The sequence below is a fragment of the Dermochelys coriacea genome, chromosome 2, assembly GCF_009764565.3.
Source record: "Dermochelys coriacea isolate rDerCor1 chromosome 2, rDerCor1.pri.v4, whole genome shotgun sequence".
Classification (NCBI taxonomy): Eukaryota; Metazoa; Chordata; order Testudines; family Dermochelyidae; genus Dermochelys; species Dermochelys coriacea.
The window spans coordinates 90,644,899-90,666,400 of NC_050069.1; the positions used below are offsets into that span (position 1 = coordinate 90,644,899).

The window sequence follows — 21,502 nt, forward strand, 5'->3', positions numbered from 1 at the left end:
TTTTTAGGACAGAAAATGAGTCCCATATTCCTTTGGGTATGTGGAAGAAACTGGATGGTGTGAGATTGCAATGTTGCTCTGTGTTGAAAGCACTGCAGGTGCTTCTGGCCATACAGCCAAATTCAGGATTACATTATTAAACTAGTTTCAGAGTAGCAGCTGTGTTAGTCTGTATTCGCAAAAAGAAAAGGAGTACTTGTGGCACCTTAGAGACTAACAAATTTATTTGAGCATAAGCTTTCGTGAGCTACAGCTCACTTTAAACTAGAATTTGATGAAAAGGTCCACCTTTTGTGCAGCAAGACTTCACATCCCTAAAGTTTTTTTTCTCATAATGGGTCTGATCCAGTACTGTTGAAGTCAGTGGGAGTCTTTTAATTTGCTTAATGGGCATTGGATTAGACCAGTGGTTCCCAAACTTTAACAACCTGTGAACCCATTTCACTAAAATGTCAAGTCTTGCAAACCCCCTCCTAAAAATGAATATTTCCAGGGATTTTCTCCTTTACCCGAGTATAAATTATAAAAGCAGTGATCTTGGAAATATAAAATTTGTTTTTATGACACACTTATTACACACTATGTATTAATTATTATTTATCATTACAGTATTTTTATTACATTATGAAAACGGCAACACCCTTCCAAGATCTCACTTTCATAGCTTGTATCACTTTGAATAAGCCTGTTATATGACAAGGCTCCTATGTTTCATCAAGGAGTAAAACGGCATGAGGCCAACTCAGAGAGTTCTTTCTACACAAGCATTCAGGTCTTGAGCAGTCCAGGCAAACAACACATGTTACAACAAAGCTTAAACTTGTTCTTCATAATAATTTTAAAAACAGCAAAAAATATCCACCTCCCTTTTCATTTCTTATAAGGAGTCTTGAAGTTTAAATCTCAGTGTGTTAGGCAGATCAAAGCAAGCATTTCTATCTCTTGGAAATCCCGGGGCTCCAGGCTGCTGGTCCCGTGCTGCCCGGGGTCCTTAGGGACAGCTCTATCCGCCATTAGGGAATTTTTTTCCGAGAACCCCCTGTAACATTTCGCGAACCCCAGTTTAGGAGCCACTGGATTAGACCCAATAACAGTATGATGATGCACAAGGCTTTCTACCCGCAGTAACTCCTCCATCGAAGTTAGGGCACAATTTGTTTTTCCACTCATCAAAAGCCCTTATCTACTGGAAGAACTGTTATGTGGTATATAGGAAGAATAACCAGTCTTTCTAGGTCATAAGCTTAATTACAGTCTTCCTTTCCCTTCTGGTGCCATTATTGAATGGAGTTCATCCCCACAACTGCTAATTCCATTTTAATCATATGGAGGTCATGAAATGTTCATTAGAAGATGCTGAGATTAATTTATATGGCATTGTCATCCAGTGCAGTATGTCTTACAATTTCATTAATAACTTTCAAGTTGATCTGCTCTGTTATTTATTACCCCAAAGAGGAATCAGAGCAAAGCTGTTTTCAGCTTTTTTTGTTTTAGATTTGTCAATGCAAATGACAGCTTGCGTTGTAACGATGCAGCCCTTCGTCAGTCTATGTACGGCAGCAATTGAATAGGAAGTGTAGAAACAAGTATACTCATAATATCAAGCCTGGGGGGAGAATTACTATTTGCTGGAAGTGTTAGGTTTGTGTAGCCTCCTCTAAATGTCAGAAGATATTTGCTGTTGTGGATTGTAGTGCCTCTATTAGATGTTTCGGGTTTTTTTTGTATTGAGAACTGGATCAAACAAAGCTAGATTGTTTACACCAGTTTCTCAAATGAACGCTTATATAGCAGCTTTCATAAAATGGACCCAGAGCACTTTCCAGATTGAAAATACATGAAATTAAGCCACTTCTCTGGAGAAGCATGGCATCCTTTCAGTTCTGTTAGCAGTGCTTTCTAGAGGGGGAAAGTAAAGAATAAACTATCTAGTTGAAACTACTTGAGAGAATTTTTAGTTTGGAAGACTTATGTCTGAATTGGAGTATTTAACAGAGCTAATATCCCTACTCTTATGAAAATATTTAACACTTTATACGTCCCACCTAAAAGATGCTACCTTTAGGTAGAAGCACAGTGTCCCTGATTCATTCAGACTCCTGCTGCTAAGTAATGGATTAGAAGGAAATGTGCTGTCCATTGTAATAGTAACATTACTTAGCATTTAGGCTTTACTTTGATGGTGTCGCCTCCTCTTGCTAATAGGGCTTAAACCTGTTTAGCTGACAATATCTATTAATCCTTGCCTAGAATATTTAAGGAGTGATATTAGCACCGTTAGCTAAAATGTTTTAAAAGTGTAGTGTAGACAAGGCATGCTGCCTTTAACACATGCTAAACTGGTCAAGATAGTATGTTAAAGGCATTGTGCCTTGTCTGCTACAGACTTTTAAAACATCTAACACATGCTAACATCACACCTTCAATTCTAGGTCTTAAATCACAGACCCAGATGGTAGAACTGGTAGTTCTTGTTCCTCTTCCTGCTATGGAAAATCAGTTCCAATTCTTTTGCTTTCTTATCTATCCTGTTCAATGAATAGTAGCATAGTGTCAATTGAAAGAGCAACAAGAACTGCTCAAAACTCAAATAAAATACTCAGTGCTGGATCCATTGGCTTTATTCAGCTCATTTTATTTCCACTGTGGTACTTTAGACATGTTTTCTGAATTAAATTTTATGGTACGTTTAGCTAAACCAATCTTTTCTTCTTTTTACTAGAGTAACTGTACAGTCCTACATAAACTCTGGTATTTTCAGGCCATTAGAGCTTTAAATACAGAGGTGAAGGTTCCAGTGTGCACTTGTGATTATTAAATAGTGGAATAATTGAGACCTGGGTAAGTGGTATTTCTTCATCTAAAAAAAACCCAGTTCAGCAGCTGAAAGTGTAAGAAAACAAGAATAATCCAATCTGATTGCTGTTTGGACAGACTTGTAGTGATCTAGGATACTTTCTGAAGACTTATTCAGAAATTTCAAATTGTTTAAAAAGTGTGTGAGCCTCTGGGTATGTGTAAAACCTGGTGTGGGGTTTTGGCAGTTGGGTAAAGTAGCCCCAGAAAAGTGGGGATGGGGATTTGGCATGATCAGATAAATTATTATATCTAAGGCTCTCGATTAATCACAATTAACTCACACGATTAAGTCAAAAAAATTAATCGCAGTTTTAATTGCACCGTTAAATAATAGAATACCATTTGTAAGTTCAATGGTCAGAAGAGTGCTACGGCCACAAGGGAGCAGCTCTCCACCTCCCCCTGCGCTCCCTGCCCAGTAGCCCTCCTCCCCACGCCAGAGCTGCCAGGGGAAGCTCTGGCTGGCAGGGCAGCTCGCATCTCTTCCATGCCTACTAGAAGCCCCTGACCCCACTCACCATGGGTCCCCGCGCTCTGTCCTCTGCTGCAGGGAGCTGCTGCTTCAGGGTTGGCGACAGGCTGCCACTTCTCCCTCCCCACCTGTGGTAACCGGACTTTTAGTGTCCGTTTCATATATCTGACCGGACACTTCCCTGTTCGACCGGACTTTCCAGTCAAAAGCCAGACACCTGGCAACCCTAATTATGATAGTATGTGATCACTATACATAAAAGACTGTGTTGTTCATGGGACTGCTGCCTCATTGAGTTCACAGGATGAATCTGCTGTGGGGATGAATCAGGATTGTGTAGTTAAGGAGACTGTTGTCTGTGGGACCACTGCTTCATTTCTTGCAGAATAAGGCAGCAGATTGCAGGAAGAGAAAGGATGGTTTCATAGTTCAGGCAGTTGAAGGGTGCCCTGGAAAACTGGATTCTATCCTGAGTTTGCCACATGTTCCTGTGGGATGCTAGGCAAGTCACTAAGACCAGTGGTTCCCAACCGTTTCTCTACCGTGGCACACCTTGAGCTCAGGGGCTCTTTCACCCGTCCCTGGGCTGCGGGTGCAGGAAGGAAGGGGATGGGCAGAGGAGCCAACCTGTTGCTCACACAGGAGGGAAGAGAAGAAGATTGAGTTCTGATTGGTTTCTCCATCTCTGAAGGAGGCAGGGCTGTGAGGTACATGGCCAATCAGAAGGGAGCTTCCCCCTCCCCCCCTTGTTCTCACATGTTGTTTTTCAAAAAATTCTGCAGCACACCTGGCTGGGCACTCACAGCTGAAGTCAATGGAATGTGCTTTGAACAAACCTATAAAGTTCTATATAATGCTAATATTCTTAAACATTCAGGCCCTAGGGGTGTCAAATTGGGCACCCAAAATTAGTGGATACTCTTAATCTCAATCTCTCTGTGCTTTATCTCACAGGAGTATTGTGCATTAATATTTGTGAAGCACTCAGATACTATAGTTCAGGGGTGGCCAACCGAGGCTTGTGAGCTGCCTGTGGCTCTTTTACAGTTAAAGTGTGACTTTCAGAGCCCCTCCCCCCCCACCCTTCTGCCTACCAGACTATTTGTGGGAGCTTGGGGCTTCTGCCCTGACACGGGACTAGGGGCTTCTGCCCAGCCTGGAGGGGGGGGGGTCTCTGGGCTTCAGCCACACGGGAGGTGCCTGCTGGGGCTCGGGGCTTCAGCGGGAGTGGGGTTGAAGCCCAGAGCCTTGGCAGGTGTGCCCTGTGGGTCTAGCCCTGAAATTCTCTGAACCCTAGCCCCATCACCCCGCCACAGGGCTCAAGCCCTGAACCCTAGGAGGCATGCCCCGGCTCTCGAACTTCTGAAGATTGTCATATGTGGCTCGGAGAGCCAGTAAGTTTGGCCATTCCTGCTATAGTGATAAGCTCTATAGCAGGGATCGGTAAGCTCCCTGGAGGGCTGGGCCGGTTTGTTTACTTGCCGTGTCCGCAGGTTCGGCCGCTCGCGGATCCCTGTGGCCGCGATTCACCGCTCCGGACCAATGGGGGCTGCGGAAAGTAGCATGGGCCGAGGGATGTGCTGGCTGCCGCTTCCCGCAGCCAATCCCTACTCTATAGAAAACCCTTTGAGGAAATTAATAATTCTGTCTTCAGAGCAGGATTTGAATAACCTGCAGTAAATAAGGAATGGGACTACACAGTAAACAACAATGAGAAATCAAAATATTGAATATCTTCTCCTAAATGAGGTAGGAGACCTGTGGAAAAAATAGTGTATGATCATATAATTAAAGCCTTTATTGTAATGTGCACACATAAGATTAAGATTGCACAGGCTACTTTAATTCTGGCACTTCCTAATTTATGAGTTCTTGACTTTGCAAACTTAGTAACTTTTTTTTATTACAGATTTTTATATGTGTAATACTAATAAAGCTGGGCTGGGGCTAGTATTATTTTGAAGATCAGGTTAATAATTCATTTAATGATCTGATAGTTTAAAGTTGCGCAGATAATCATTTTGCTAAATATGCACATTTTAAATCAAAATAAGTTTTTAATTTTAAAATAGATAACATTATAGGATTCTTATGGGAGAGCATGAACCTTGTTGTTTAATACAGATTTTATCTTCATCTGTGAAATTTCAAGGAGGGCCTTTTTAAAACTTTAATTATCAGTAATTGTGGAGAGTATGTGATTCACATGGGAATTATTTGATGAGCTGATCAGTCATGCCATTATTCTGACTTGTGAAATTTAAGCTTGTTTTACCTGTTTCTGTTGTTGCAGATCAGCATGCTGGGGGATCAGGGCAGAAAAATTATACACTTCTCCAAGATAGCTCTTTAGTGTGTTTTTAAAACAGCACAAGAATGTAAAATCCAGATGAGTGAGCTTTGTATAAATGGCAGAGAAAAACTAGATACTTGTTTTCGCAATTAACTAGTATCATCTTTGGTCAGATGCCACTCCTGAATTTAAAACTTGCTTTGTAGGACTTTCTTGTAGAGACTAAAGTAGGTAACTTTAGAAAGAAATACACTTCTCTTTTACATGTGTAGGCAAAAGTTTATCCTTTATAAAATTATTTTTGTATATCCCAGTGCTTTACACTGAGTCAGTAAAGCTGTTTGGATTCCACATCGTTGTCTTTTTCTCTGTTTTCATGGCATATCACGTTGACAGAAAAACAAGGATGCACTTTTTGCACAACTGAATACTGATTTTTTTTATTAATAAAACTAGGCTTGGCAGAACTTGATTTTTTTTTTAATTTTCATCTGATGGATAATATGTGTTTACTTTAAAGCCTTTATTTGTATCAATTTTAAATTTTCAGTTGCATTAAATTATAGGTTGAGGCATTTTTTTATTTTTATCCATTTTAAACTTTTGCAGTTATAGGAAATTATGGGGGGTATAATAATAAGTTTTCAAGCAGCATTTTTCTTACTTTGCCTATCTGTACATTTCAATTATTATAGATGGAAATCTTTTTTCATCAGCTCGCAGGTGAATGGTGACATATTACCAATAAAAATCGAATCCTTCCAAACCTAAATATTACTTGGCTCTGATGATGTTTTTCTCTTTAAAGAATACGTAATTAAACCAGCAAAAGGGCCTTCCAGTTTGCATACAGTATATAGCTTCATCTCAAATACAGCTTGGGTTTCTTTCAAGAGAATGTTAAGAATTATTTTGATGTATTTTATATGTAGTTGCCCGAACTATTGCATTTTATGCTGTAATACTTTAAAATCATTTAGCTTTAAATCATACTAAACTGTAAAATTATTGCTTGTTTTTTGCTTAAGTTGTTGTCAGATTTGACAGTCATCTGCTTTACTGTTGAAAGATTAGATTTGGCAAAGATTTCACAATCTTTCCCCCTTAGAGGAAGCATAGCTTAGCGGTTGAAGTACTGGCCTGGGAGTCAGGTTTTGGTTCTATTTCCCGCTGTCATGACCTTAAGTAAGTCACTTAACTCCTCCGTACCTCAGTTTTCTCATCTGTAAGGCTTTAATATACTTATGTTTGTAAAGTGCTTTGAGGTTTTTTTCTCTTCCTGCTTGTTTGTTTAAAAGTGAAGCTGATGTTTGTTACTAGAGTGCTTTCGTTCCGAGAACAGTGTTCCTTACTTCCTTGAGGGATGTGTTGTTTCCTTAATTTGTCCTGGTCTTTTTGGCCTAAGATAATGAGTACGTTCTGTACCCTGGGTTTTGTTTTTGTGAAGCAGTTGTTAAACAAGGTATCCCAGGGTGGTTGGTAGCCTGGGAAAATACTCCCACTTCGTTTCTGTCTCTTGACTTCTTCGCTTTTAGCACTCTTTCATTGTAACAACTAGAATTTGGGAGAGTATGGAGAAAACACATTAAGTTTTGAGGCCATATGCAGTGCTTCTGATGTAGACCTGCAGAGTACTTGCTACTATAGTAAAAATTCTCAATTTACCTGTCCATCTACTTCACTCTACATAGCAGTTGTTCTGAAGAATAGCAGTGAAGTGTGCAATCACTTCTTTTCAGTTGCCCCTGTTGCGTTCAGGATAAAGGCATGGGACTGGCTCAGCAAAAAGAAATAATGAAGCATTCTGTGCCGAAAGTGTGTGTGGTGTGCAGAAGACAGGCCCAGCCCTGAATGTGGTATGGTTAAGAGCTTCAATCTCCATGACCCATGTTGTTATGTGTGGTTGGTACCACCGCCTATTATTGATTGCCTGATGCTTCCCATTATAAGACCCATTTTCTTTATAACTTTAAACACTTGGGATGGAATATTTCTGCCTCAGATTCCAAATTTTTTGGAAAACGTAAGCCAAAATGGTTCAGCCATTTTTGAGAATGAGTTTAGGGGAAAATACATTTATTTGGCCCATTCAGGTGACCTTTTCTTTTAAAAGCTTTAGCTATGTTTTGGTACAGGGACTTGAAATTTGGAAGGACTACATTAATACAAACTAGGTGTCTAATTCATGCTAGTGGGGGATACATGAGGCAGTTAGAGCACCACACTTCAGTATGCATTGCAGCTTATGCCTTCATAGACCGCATTGCAGGGACGTTTAGACAAGCCTGTACATTTGAGCAGCTAATTTCCTCAGAGATTCCATCCACGCAGGACTGAGCAGGATTTCCCCTGCAATTGCAGCTCTGGGCTGCTGCAAATTGTTTCGGGTCTGGGCCCCTCAGCTGAGAGCAGGGAGACTCTCTCTTATGCTGTCAGTCGGTGGATTAGCCACTGGGCCAACGGGAGCCCCGTTGTCCAGGAGCCCCGGAAAAGTGGGTGCCCCTGTCCTGCTCTGCCTACCCACCGCTACTGCTGGGGACTGGGGTTGGGGTACTGGGGCTTGCTCCACTCCGCCTGCCTGGCACTCCTGCTGGGGAACAGGGTTAGGGCATGGGGGTTTCCCTCACCCACCTAGAGCTCCCTGCTGGCAAGCCGAGTATGGTTGCTAGGGCTTGCCCTGCTTTGCATACCTGCCTGGCGCTCCTGCCAGGGAGCAGGGCATGGGGGTTTACCTTGCCCTCCCTGCACTCCTGCTGGGGAGCAGAGGGAGCCCCAATGCCCTGACCCCGCTTCCCGGTAGGAGCACTGGGCAGAGCAGAGGAAGCAGTTCTGCACCCAACCCTACTCCCCGGTTGGAGAACCGGGTGGGAGGGGGAAGCTCCCCAACCCTGCTCTCCAGCAGGACCATAGGAAAAGGGCGGTAGGGATCCCTACTTGCTTTGGCCCAGGGCCCCACAAAATGCTAATCTGCCTTTGCTGTCAGTGACTCTTTCACTGTCAGCAACCCCCAAGGCAGTGTAGAGGAGGAAGCTGCCTTATCTGAATGCAGAGGGAGCAAGGACTGGATCTTTGGGGGAAGGAGAGAGTAGATTGGGACAAGGAGCTTGGGGCTGTGGGAAGAGTCTGGCAGTGTGGGGACAGGTAAATTGAGACTGGGAATTGGCAAAGGGAGACTGAGACTGGGGATCAGTAGGTGTGGGGAGACTAAAAGATGATGAGCAAGGAAGGAGTCTGGAACTAGCTGGGCAAGGAAATGGACTGAGAGTCAATGGAGCAGGAGGAAGGAGGTATAGGGTAGGCGAGACATCTGACAAATACTGGGGAGGAGAAGTAGGACTGGCTGGACAAAAGACTGGGATGAGGAGCCAGGGGAGGGAAATTGGGACTGGAAGCCAGAGCAGACAGGGATGACGGAGTGGGGATGGGGAGAGCAACTGGAGGCCAAGATGGGGGGTTGGGGGGTGGGAGATGGGGAGATGGGGAGAGACAGATTGGTTTAGGAATTGGGAGAGGAGAACTGGCTGGCCAAGGAGAAAGGGAGTGGGATGAGCAGTCTGAGGAGTGGAGAGTGGGTCTGGCTAGGTGAGGAGATAATGGAATTATGATTAGGAGCCTGGGTTGGGGAAGAGAGAGGACTCGGACAGGTTGGGAAGGGTGGGGTAGAAGAAGTCAGACTTTAGTGGAATGGTCAAAAAAATCTGTGTCCACTAGAGTATGCTCTCCTCCAGAGCCAGAAATAAAACCCAAGATTCCTGAGTCTCACCATTCCTCTGCTGTCAGCAAATATCTGTAAAACCCACTGGCATAGTGTTCCATCCCCCTCATCCTAGTCCACATAAAGGACAATAGTTTACTATTACCATCAGTTATGCTGTTAGCTCAAGTGGCAGAGGTTCTTGTAGTGAGTATAAAGGTTCTAACTCTGCTGATGACCCAGGTGGATGTCAATATGATCCCAACATAATGGATTTTTTTTTCAATTTGCTTTTTTAAAAACCTAGGAAATTCCCCACACAACTACATTAAAAGAACATTGTCAGGGTTTCCTCCCCGCTCTGAACTCTGGGTTACAGATGTGGGGACCTGCATGAAAGACCCCCTAAGCTTATTTTTACCAGCTTAGGTTAAAAACTTTCCCAAGGCACAAATTCTTTCTTGTCCTTAGACGGTATTGCTGCCACCACCAAGTGAGTTACCTAAAGGTTTAGGAAAAGGACCACTTGGAGTTTCCAACCCAGGCTTCTAATCATAATTCCATTATCTCCTCACCCAAAATATCCCCCCCAACCACCTTCACCTCCTTTCCTGGGGAGGCTTGAGAATAATATGCCAACCAAATAGGTAAACAAGGTGAGCATAGACCAGATCCGTGGGTTTTTAGGACGCTGAAAACCAATCAGGTTCTTAAAAGAAGAACTTTATTATAAAGAAAAAAGTAAAAGAAGTACCTCTGTAAAATCAGGATGGAAGGTAATTAGATTTAATAAGATTTAAAACAGAGGATTCTCCTCTAGGCAAAACTTAAGTTACAAAAAACAGGAATAAACCTCTCGCTTAGCATAGGGAAAATTGACAAGCTAAAACAAAAGGTAATCTAACTCATTTCCTTGCTTTACTTATAATTTTTGTAATCTTAGATGCTTATTTCAGGTAGCGTTTTAGGAGATGGTCCCTCTTTGTCCTAGTGAGAAGACAAACAAAAAGAGCACAAACAAAACCTCCCCCCACAAATTTGAAAGGTTTTTTTTTTTTTTTTTTTTTTTCCTTGTTGGTCCTTTTGGTCAGGTGCCAACCAGGTTATTTGAGCTTCTTAAAATCCCTCCTTTTACCTGTAAGGGGTTATGCTACCCTTAGTTGTATGTTTATGACAAACATTATTAAGGTTGTAAAGTTAAGCACTCAAAAGTTAGGAAATGTCAGAATTCAGGTTGCCTGTGCAACCTTAACAAAACATGCAAGTGGTACAGGAGGTTTAAGAGTAGCATTAAGTGATTTAAAAGAAGTTATTACTGAATCAGTGCTTCAGCACTGTATGAAGGGTTACTGTGCTGTGGAAGGTGCCATCTTTTGGATGAGATATAAAACTCATGCCCTGACCACAAGAGTAGGGATGTGAATCCTGGTGTCTTGGCCAGATTCTTTCTGAGAATTAAAAGTTGCATTTAGATTCTGCTCTATTAAACAGCTACTGTATTTCACCCTATAGATGACGGCATTTCATTGGTGGGTTAAGTGATTTTCCTGTCACTTGAGGTATTATGAGGTTAATTTTCTAGCATTTTTAAAGCACTTTGAGATGCACAACTGAAAGAGTGGGAGTACAAGGCAGTGTCATTATTCATACCAAGTACATTTTTATGGATTGCAAGTTATGATGCTGGAAATGTTTTTGGATGGTCACAAGTCTTAAATCCCAGGAACTCCTAAATATTCCTGTTACAGAGTATATATTATTACAGGAGAGCAGTCACTTGTTTACATACAAAAACAAATTAGCCCAACAATTATTGAGGGGATTTGATTATTTCATATCCCTAATTCAAATGAGAAAAACACAAGACAAACAGGAAACAGTTATGAAAGATAACACCATTGAAACAAGAAAAATTAGTTGTGTCCTTTGGCTAAGAATATACAGTCTAACATGTATGATCATCTATCTGTTTTAACCCCCAGATAATTTTGTACATTTTGTTCCCCTGAATGAAGGTTTATCTAGTTACTTTTAAATGGGATTGTTCTCTGCTTACATTGGAGTGGTGGGGATTTCTCACTATAGTGCAGGGGTCTCAAACATGCGGCGGCCCGCGGAGTTTTTTCCTGCGGCCCGCCAAGCTCCACTCGCCCCCTTTTTGACTATACTTTTGTATTGTGTTATGAAAAGGTTTCAGTGATGCGGCCCTCAGGCCAATGTATTAGTCCTCGTGTGGCCCTTGTGGTGATTGGAGTTTGAGATCCCTGCTATGGTGTGTGTGTGTGTGTGTGTGTGTGTGTGTGTGTGTGTACATCACTGAGCAGGAGCTCCAGATCTGCTGACTCCATGGAGTTTGTTACGTTGAAGCCAAAATGCTAATTTTTGGAAGCACTCCTCTGGCAACTAGCATACTCTTCATGCGGAAGTCAGTTCATCATGACTCTGTTCACATTTCATTGTAAACCCATAATTCTGTTCTCTGAGCCTTTGTCCAAGCACACCCGTAGGTGTAGGAATGGAGAGCCTCCTGGACTGGGGAAGCAGGGAAAGCAGTAAAATGGAAAGGTTACATTTCAGGATGACCATTTAGATTCAAGAGCCCAAATTCAGCAAAAGCTGGTGCAAGGAGATACTATAGAGTATACTATGACTCACTCCTGTGGAGGGCAGAGTTTCTGCAGCTGCTCTCTGAGATTGTGCTGTTTTTGGAAGAGTTTTAGTTCTGGCCAGGAGCTCTGCTATAGGGAACCTCTGAAGGGAGCATCTGCATTAGTGGACTTCATGGCTACCTTGGCCATGTCTCCCTAACAGGCAGCTTGCCCAAATTTTGGGTTCTGCTAGCCCATTATGCCCCTATCCTTTGTAAGCGAGGTTGTGGTTGTTTTGCACTAGATCAACCCCCTCCTCCTTGATTCTCTCCCCCCTTCCCTCCCTTCCCACTTACACCACCATAAGCTGGAGATTAATTTGACCTCACTCTTTTAATATTGGAGCAGGAAAAGCAAATTCTCGTTTGCATGTAGGCAAGATAATAAATTGGAGAAGAGAATGAGCTCTGGATGGGAGTGGTGGGACTTGTAGAAGGTACTCATGATCAATGCCAGCTCTCATACAAGAGTAATTTTGTGTGAAAACTAGAAGTGTAAATTCCAGTAAACCTTTCAAACAAACAAGAACTAAAATCACCACCTAATTTAAGAAGTAGAAGCTTCTAGGATAATTTTTTTAACAGGTATTCAAATCTATTGATATTTGAAATGGCAAATCTTAAATACTTTAGCCTTTTCCACTTTAACTATCTAATAGATCCCTCAGTACATTTGTATAACAAGGCTGCAGTTCAGTAATTGTCAGATCCTGCAGACACTTGCTGCTGAATATAGTACCATGAGCGGTCCCATTGACTGTCTCATTGTAATAAACATTACTATTGCTACTGTTTGTAGGATGGAGGTCTAAGGAGGTTATTTTAAAAACATTGATTGGAGCATTTTGGAGACCTTGTTTGTTTTTTCTGTTGTAGGTGTGATGGACAGGTGACAGATTTTTCATTTTGTGTCAGGGAATCAGAATGACTGAGTGCTTCCTGCCTCCTACCAGCAGCCCCAGTGAACATCGCAGAGTGGAACACAGTGGGGTTCTTGCCCGTACCCCCAGCTCTGAAGAAATCAGCCCTACAAAATTCCCTGGATTGTACCGGACTGGTGAGCCTTCACCACCTCATGACAACCTACATGAGCCTCCAGATATAGTGTCTGATGATGAAAAGGAGCATGGGAAGAAGAAAGGAAAATTTAAGAAAAAGGAGAAAAGAAGTGAGTAGACAGTCTTATTCCATGTGTATGATCTCTCTAACTCAGTGTTTCTCAACTTGGGAGTCTGGGACAGGTTTGGGGGGGGTTACGAGCAGAGCCAGCGCGAGGGGGTGGGAAGCGGAGCAATTGCCTCGGGCGGCCCTGCAAAGCTAATTGACATGTTTTGCGGGACTGAAGCCTGGAGCCCTGAGTTTGAGATAGGGGGCTGCAATTTGTGTGTGTGTGGCGGGGGGTGCTGTCCACAACTTTTTTTAAATCCAAAAGGGGCCGCCAACACAAACAGGTTGAGAAACACTGCTCTGACTCCTTCTTTCTTTTCATGCCTACATTTTGAGCTATGCTGGTCTCTCATTTAAAAAAAAAATAAAAACTTTTTTATTTTTAAATATCTATCTTCTTTCTAGGAAAGCCAATGAGCAGGTTTATCCAAAGTTCAAGATATTGCTCAGTCAATTGCCTGGCAGTGGGTTCTTCTCATTCCTCTCTATTCTTTCAGACACATCCCTCAGAGTCTGAAGAGAAAATGGGATTGTCTTCACTGCAGAGTTAGCCCATGTGTTGTCCCTGAAGGTTCTGTCCACAAAGAAAAACGTCTAACCTGGGTTTGAGGGCACTTTTAAGCCCAAACTAGCAGCCACAGCCGAGCACGTAGGCATGAGTTTGGGTTTGGCTTCAGTCCAGGAACCCACCTGCTGTTAGTGTTCTAATCCAGTCCCACAGTTCCCTCTAGGCTATACTTTCTTGTTTATTCCTCCATTTCTCTGCACTGTATTTTTAATCCCATGTGTACCTGCTCCGTTTTTGCTGCATTTGAACGGATTATGCTATCGGAGAAATCCTCCTCCTGTACTGCCAGTTTACCAGAAGCTGACACCAGCCCTCTGGTAAAGGGTTTGTGTGATTAAAATCCGTAATTTGGGGAAATGTATGCAAAATGACACATGTTTAGTGGATGGGAAAGAAATGGAGAGGCAGAGAAGTCAGTCCATTAGGTGTGAATTGCTTTGGTTTGCAGGCTGAATTTCTTAATGAGACCGGATGAGTGAGATAATATCTTTTATTGGACCAACTTCTGTTGGTGAGAGACACAAGTTTTCCAACCACACACAGCTCTTCTTCAGGTCAGGTATTCAGAGAGTCACAACTAAATGCAAGTGGAACAGATTGTTTAGCATAAGTACAGGTTTCAGAGTAGCAGCCGTGTTAGTCTGTATTCGCAAAAAGAAAAGCAGTACTTGTGGCACCTTAGAGACTAACAAATTTATTAGAGCATAAGCTTTCGTGAGCTACAGCTCACTTCATCGGATGCATTTGGTGGAAAAAACAGAGGAGAGATTTATATATACACACACACAGAGAGAACATGAAACAATGGGTTTATCATACACACTGTAAGGAGAATGATCACTTAAGATAAGCCATCACCAGCAGCGGGGGGGGGGGGGGGAAAGGAGGAAAACCTTTCATTGTGACAAGCAAGGTAGGCCAATTCCAGAAGTTAACAAGAATATCAGAGGAACAGTGGGGGGTGGGGGGGAGAAATAACATGGGGAAATAGTTTTACTTTGTGTAATGACTCATCCATTCCCAGTCTCTGTTCAAGCCTAAGTTAATTGTATCCAGTTTGCAAATTAATTCCAATTCAGCAGTCTCTCGTTGGAGTCTGTTTTTGAAGCTTTTTTGTTGAAGGATAGCCACTCTTAGGTCTGTAATCGAGTGCCCAGAGAGATTGAAGTGTTCTCCAACTGGTTTTTGAATGTTATAATTCTTGACGTCTGATTTGTGTCCATTCATTCTTTTACATAGAGACTGTTCAGTTTGGCCAATGTACATGGCAGAGGGGCATTGCTGGCACATGATGGCATATATCACATTGATAGATGCGCAGGTGAAGGAGCCTCTGATAGTGTGGCTGATGTGATTAGGCCCTATGATGGTATCCCTTGAATAGATATGTGGACAGAGTTGGCAACGGGCTTTGTTGCAAGGATAGGTTCCTGGGTTAGTGGTTCTGTTGTGTGGTGGCTGGTGAGTATTTGCTTCAGATTGGGGGGCTGTCTGTAAGCAAGGACTGGCCTGTCTCCCAAGATCTGTGAGAGTGATGGGTCGTCCTTCAGGATAGGTTGTAGATCCTTGATGATGCGTTGGAGAGGTTTTAGTTGGGGGCTGAAGGTGATGGCTAGTGGCGTTCTGTTGTTTTCTTTGTTGGGCCTGTCCTGTAGTAGGTGACTTCTGGGTACTCTTCTGGCTCTGTCAATCTGTTTCTTCACTTCAGCAGGTGGGTATTGTAGTTGTAGGAATGCATGATAGAGATCTTGTAGGTGTTTGTCTCTGTCTGAGGGATTGGAGCAAATGCGGTTATATCGTAGAGCTTGGCTGTAGACATCATCTGGACCCATGGAAAAGAAGCCCTTGAGGAATTCCATCATGATTTCAACAATTTCCATCCCACCATCAACCTCAGCCTGGACCAGTGATCCACTTCCTGGACACTACGGTGCTAATAAGCGATGGTCACATAAACACCACCCTATATCGGAAACCTACTGACCGCTATTCCTACCTACATGCCTCTAGCTTTCATCCAGATCATACCACTCGATCCATTGTCTACAGCCAAGCTCTACGATATAACCGCATTTGCTCCAACCCCCAACCTATCCTGAAGGATGACCATCACTCTCACAGATCTTGGGACACAGGCCAGTCCTTGCTTACAGACAGCCCCCGAATCTGAAGCAAATACTCACCAGCAACCACACACCACACAACAGAACCACTAACCCAGGAACCTATCCTTGCAACAAAGCCCGTTGCCAACTTTGTCCACATATCTATTCAGGGGACACCATCATAGGGCCTAATCACATCAGCCACACTATCAGAGGCTCCTTCACCTGCGCATCTACCAATGTGATACATGCCATCATGTGCCAGCAATGCCCCTCTGCCATGTACATTGGCCAAACTGAACAGTCTCTACGTAAAAGAATGAATGGACACAAATCAGACGTCAAGAATTATAACATTCAAAAACCAGTTGGAGAACACTTCAATCTCTCTGGGCACTCGATTACAGACCTAAGAGTGGTATCCTTCAACAAAAAAGCTTCAAAAACAGACTCCAACGAGAGACTGCTGAATTGGAATTAATTTGCAAACTGGATACAATTAATTTAGGCTTGAATAGAGACTGGGAATGGATGAGTCATTACACAAAGTAAAACTATTTCCCCAGAAAGAAAAGGAGTACTTGTGGCACCTTAGAGACTAACAAATTTATTAGAGCATAAGCTTTCGTGAGCTACAGCTCACTTCATCGGATGCATCCGATGAAGTGAGCTGTAGCTCACGAAAGCTTATGCTCTAATAAATTTGTTAGTCTCTAAGGTGCCACAAGTACTCCTTTTCTTTTTGCGAATACAGACTAACAGGGCTGCTACTCTGAAACCTGTCATTATTTCCCCAGGTTATTTCTCCCCCCCACCCAATCCCCCATTGTTCCTCTGATATTCTTGTTAACTGCTGGAATTGGCCTACCTTGCTTGTCACCATGAAAGGTTTTCCTCCTTTCCCCCCCTGCTGCTAGTGATGGCTTATCTTAAGTGATCACTCTCCTTACAGTGTGTATGATAAACCCATTGTTTCATGTTCTCTGTGTGTGTGTATATAAATCTCTCCTCTGTTTTTTCCACCAAATTCATCCAATGAAGTGAGCTGTAGCTCACGAAAGCTTATGCTCTAATAAATTTGTTAGTCTCTAAGGTGCCATAAGTACTGCTTTTCTTTTAGCATAAGTAGTTAGCAGGTATTCAGGCCGCTCTGCCTTGAATGTTCCCTTAGTTTGGGCTAACTGCAGTGAAGATGTACCTTGAGAAAGGAGTTCCCAGGCATGTTTCCAAGTTCTGACATAATAGCTGCATGCCTGTAAAACAAAGCGCTTTGGTGTCAAATCTGTTTAATTGTCCAAAAATGGATACTTTTAGATTTAAATTATTTCTATAATTTTTAAAGTCAGATGGGTGAAAAATTAACTTAATCATGTAATTTTTTGTTGTGGAATCACTCAAGGCTTGTTTGTGCGTACTGTATGCTTTTTGAGGTGTAGTGAAATGTGCACTATGGTTACTTAGTTACGCCTAGTCACATAGCCACAAATTATGGGCCTGATTATGAAATGCCATATTAACTATTATGTATATTTTGGTGATGCCCAAAATGAACAAGCAGACTGTAAGATGAGCATGTTAAAAAAACAGACTGAGAAAGGGAGGGGGAAAGTGGTGCTGTGGCATTTCCTGCCACAAAATCATTTTTAAAAACTGCAGCTTTCACAGCAAAAATTGTTTCTAATCTTTAGAGTTGTGAAGAAAACTGTGAAAACACAAAATGATTGTAAACTTGGTACAGCGATATCTTTCTGAGTTTTCCGACAGCCTAAAGCAGTGGCTCAGAGAGAGATTAACTGCCTCACTCCCCACAACATATTGCTAAGTCTGAAACCTTAAAGATGACAGTTTAAATGTCAACACTTGGAACTATTCACTGCTGGTCATTTGGTCAGAAACATCCAACTAATGTTCTTACTCCACAATCCCCAACTACCGCCCTAGGTGCTAAAAGCATCGCCTTCACCAATGACTACTTATGACTCACAGTTATATTTTGTCATTGAAAACATGAAGACAGTATCAAGTACAGTCAACTCGTATTAAAAAGCATCCAGGGACTACTGTACTTGTAATATTCAGATTCATATTTAATTAAATGGCAAAAAACGTTAACGTAGAGTTAAGGTAGCCCAGTGGTAGCACGTGCTCTTCCAGAATGTCGAATTCAGCAAAACTCAAACTTCTGAAACCTAGAAAATTTAGAGTTAAGGTAAATTCCCATGCAATCTTAACTTTTTGCCCTCTGGAGCTGGCAGTAGCCACTGGGAATTATCTGTGTCATGCTGCCTTGCCTGGCTCATGACCGTGAGTACAAGCCTCAGGGCAGACTGTCAAAAAGCAGGGCACGGACACCCCGAACTGGTTGTATGTTCTATAATTAGATTTCACCAACCTGGTAACAAGTGTGAACTTCGAAAGCACTGTAACAGTCTTATCATGGAGTTACAGGCAGTCCCCTTGGACATTCTAGTCTATGTTACCATTGCTGCAAGCTGGACTATGTGATAGATCGGGGTGGGCAAACTACAGCCCGCGAGCTGGGTCCAGCCCATCAGAGCTTTTAATCCAGCTCTCAAGCTCCACTGCCCTGCTCCCCTTGGGGAGCGGGGTTGGGAGCTTGCCCCGCTCCACCTGCTCAGCGCTTGCAAGCCCCTGCGCCCTGATGCTGCTCCCCAGCTGGAGCACCGGGTGGCGGAGTGGGGAAAGTAATGGGGTGGGCCTGGATAATAAGTGGGTGGGCCTCGGCCCACCTGTGGCTACGCCTCTGGTGCAGCATGCCTTTTTTGATTTAAAAAAACACGTCGCTGTTGCAGCTCTTTTGAAAATGAGGCCCTAACATACAGTTTGTGTTCAGACAGGAGCAAAATGTTGTGGTAAAATCAACAAAAAGCTCAGTAATGTACTTTTCTAGCAGCACATTCTTTAACAGAATTATTTTAATAATGATTTTGAAACAAACTTGTGTTGTCCCTGTTGGAACATGAATTGTTAATTTCGTGAGTATTCATGGCCCACCATACTATTTCCATACCCAGATGTGGCCCTCAGGCCAAAAAGTTTGCCCACCCCTGTGATAGATGATCACTTTACACCAAAAATAACAGTATTTAGGTTACTCTCAGTCACTATCCTCAGGTCAATTGTACTCGGATCTCAAACCAAAGACAATGCCTGTAGCCAATCCTGTTATAAACTAACTAAAGCTTTGTTAACTAAGAAAATGAGTTAGTTACAAGGTTAAAACAGGAAACATATACATGCCAATGAGTTAGTCTTAGATTTGAAAAGGTAATATAAGCTTCTATAATAAGCAGCGCTGTATGTCCTTAGGGCTGACTCATGCCAAGCAGCATGGGAATCTCTTGTTTAGGAATCTTTGCCCTTCAGAGTCCAGACAACATAAACATCCTGTTTCTCCTTGTCAGGGATTTTTATCCCTTTCACCCCAGAATCCATACTGATGAGGTGCATTCATGTGCATGTCTCCCCTTCCTGGAGGGAGCGAGGAATGCAGTCAGCAAGGTCTTTGTCCTTTGATGCTACCCGATGCCTCCTTTGCCTTCAGTGGACCATCTTGTGTGCAGGACAAGCACTTTCCCTTAATTAATGCTGCTTTTCCTGTTTGGTGAGTTACACAATTAGAGGTTTTACAATGCAAACACTGAGTATAACTTTATACCATGGGATACAGATATTATAAGTAAAATTAATACACGCAGCATCCTGAAAGCATTCCATAAAGTCTAAACATTAAACATGTTCTTATAACACTAATATATCTTTTAATTGTACTAACCCACAGATGTGCCAGACTGTTTTCAGCTATGCATTTGTCAGTGTTCAGTGAGGCCCTGGGCCTTTGGTTTGAGTTGGTATTTGGTCTGCCAGCATCAGAGTCTGCATGCAATCTAGCTGCATTCACTATGTGACATATAGCTGTATGGTGGAGGGAATAGTGGAGCTGCTTGGAAGAGCTGTTGTTTGAAATGAGGAGATTTGGGTCTGAGTCCCCCATGTGCATTATCAAAGGAAGGAGGTACAAGTGTATCTTGAGGTTCCAGCCTGCATTATTTCAGTATAGAACTGTATAAGTTGTTTCAGTAGCAGAGCACTGGGGTCTTCTTGCCATGGGTGTTGTCAGTAGTGAGGTGGGATATGAGAGCAATCTGTGGATTTAATGATGGGTGGGGAAGGTATAGGTTTAGGTAGTATCCTGTGAAGGGGTTGTAAGAAGGTATGAAGTGGTTGTTAAATTTTTAAGGGTGGTATTCTGTCAGGGGAGTAGGCTCAATGTTTAAGTGTAAGAGAGGTGCAGGTAGCACCAGTCCATTACAGTGAAGAGGCAGAGTGGGAGTGTGTGTGTTATGGGAATGATGTATGAGGCATTGATCAAAAAGGACAGAGTTAAGGCTGTGTGGATGTTTACCAGGTGCAAACACTTCAGAATTCTCCCAATAATTTTCTGTAGACTGGACTCTTAGAGTGTGGGGGTTTTGCATATGCATCTTGAGAATTGTTAGATCCTTATAAAGTATCTCCCTTCTCAAGGCCAAAACCAAAAGGTTGTAGGGTTCAGCTAACAGGAAGATCTTCTGGAGGCTCTTCCCCTCCCCAAACAGTCTCCTTTCCCACAAGCAGGGTGTTCCCTTTCTTCCTCTTACCCCCACTTGTCACCTTGGGTGGAAGCCCAGTGATCTGAAACTCCTTCTTTTCAGTATCTTCAGGGAGAAGCAACAGGCCCATTCTTCTTCGAGTGCTTGTTCACGTCCATTCCACATTAGGTGTGTGCACAGCATGCACGAGCATCAGAAACTTTTTCCCTTAGCGGCTCCCGGCGGGGCCCCCCAAGTGACGCCACTGCACTGTGCATATATACCTCTGCCGGCCTGACCCCCTCCTGTTCCTTTTTACAGTCCATGGCGACATTGGAACAACCTCTCTCTCTTGTAAAAGAGCAGTCCCTTAGCCTTTAGAGAAGCTGTTATCAGTTTGTTAACATACCTATTGTGGACACTTAAGTCATTAGGTGTTTGGAGGCTTCCAGCGCCCGCTGCGGGGCATGCCGCAGGCCCACGGCTTCAAGGCTTGCACCACGTGCCGCAAACCTATGCCAGTTAGTGACCCCCCATGTCTATTTTGCCTGGGGGACAGACATCAAACTGGACAGTGTAGGATTTGCAAGGTGTTTAAGCCAAGAACAAGGAAAGAAATAGACTTTTGTCTAAAGCAGCTGTTGATGGAGGCTGCATTACAGCCGCCAGGCCCGGAGCACCTGACGCTGGCTCAAGCTTCTTCGGAGCGTAGTGCCCTGGAGCCATTGAGAGACCCGGCACCGGCCAAGTACCGTAAACTGTCGGCCCCAAAGCGCCAGGCTAGGCCCCGGCACCGTTCATCCTCCCTGGTGCGGCCCCCAGCGCAGCCGAAAAGAAGGTGTGGTCATTCCCCGCACAGGAGGCCAGCGCCTCCCAAGGTCCTGAGTGCCAATAAGAGCGGGAAGGCCACGGTACTGGCGCTGACGCCAACGGTCCCAGCAGCACAAGCGCCACTGAGCACAGACCTAAGTGAGCTCAGTGCGGACGATGGGCTCGAGGGCATAACGGATCAGCCCTCCACGCCTGGCACCCCTGAGGCTGCAAAGGACCTCATCGAGCTGTCGGTGGCAAGCCGCCCCCATATGGGGAGAACCCTTCAGCA

The 21,502-nt window shown here is 43.3% G+C and overlaps 1 protein-coding gene across 4 annotated transcripts in view; it reads left to right on the plus strand.

Annotated features, from left to right (window-relative positions):
• Positions 1-21,502, plus strand: part of RALBP1 (ralA binding protein 1) — a 64,362-nt gene that overhangs the window by 10,107 nt on the left and 32,753 nt on the right. For 2 of the 4 annotated variants that reach the window (XM_038391327.2, XM_038391328.2), the window contains exon 2: positions 12,845-13,136. In XM_038391327.2, the coding sequence (XP_038247255.1) occupies positions 12,893-13,136 (244 nt within the window). In that variant the 5' untranslated portion in view covers positions 12,845-12,892. Of the gene's footprint in view, positions 1-7,385; positions 7,523-12,844; positions 13,137-21,502 lie in introns of those variants that run through there. The other 2 variants (XM_043508109.1, XM_038391329.2) reach the window with 2 other exon arrangements.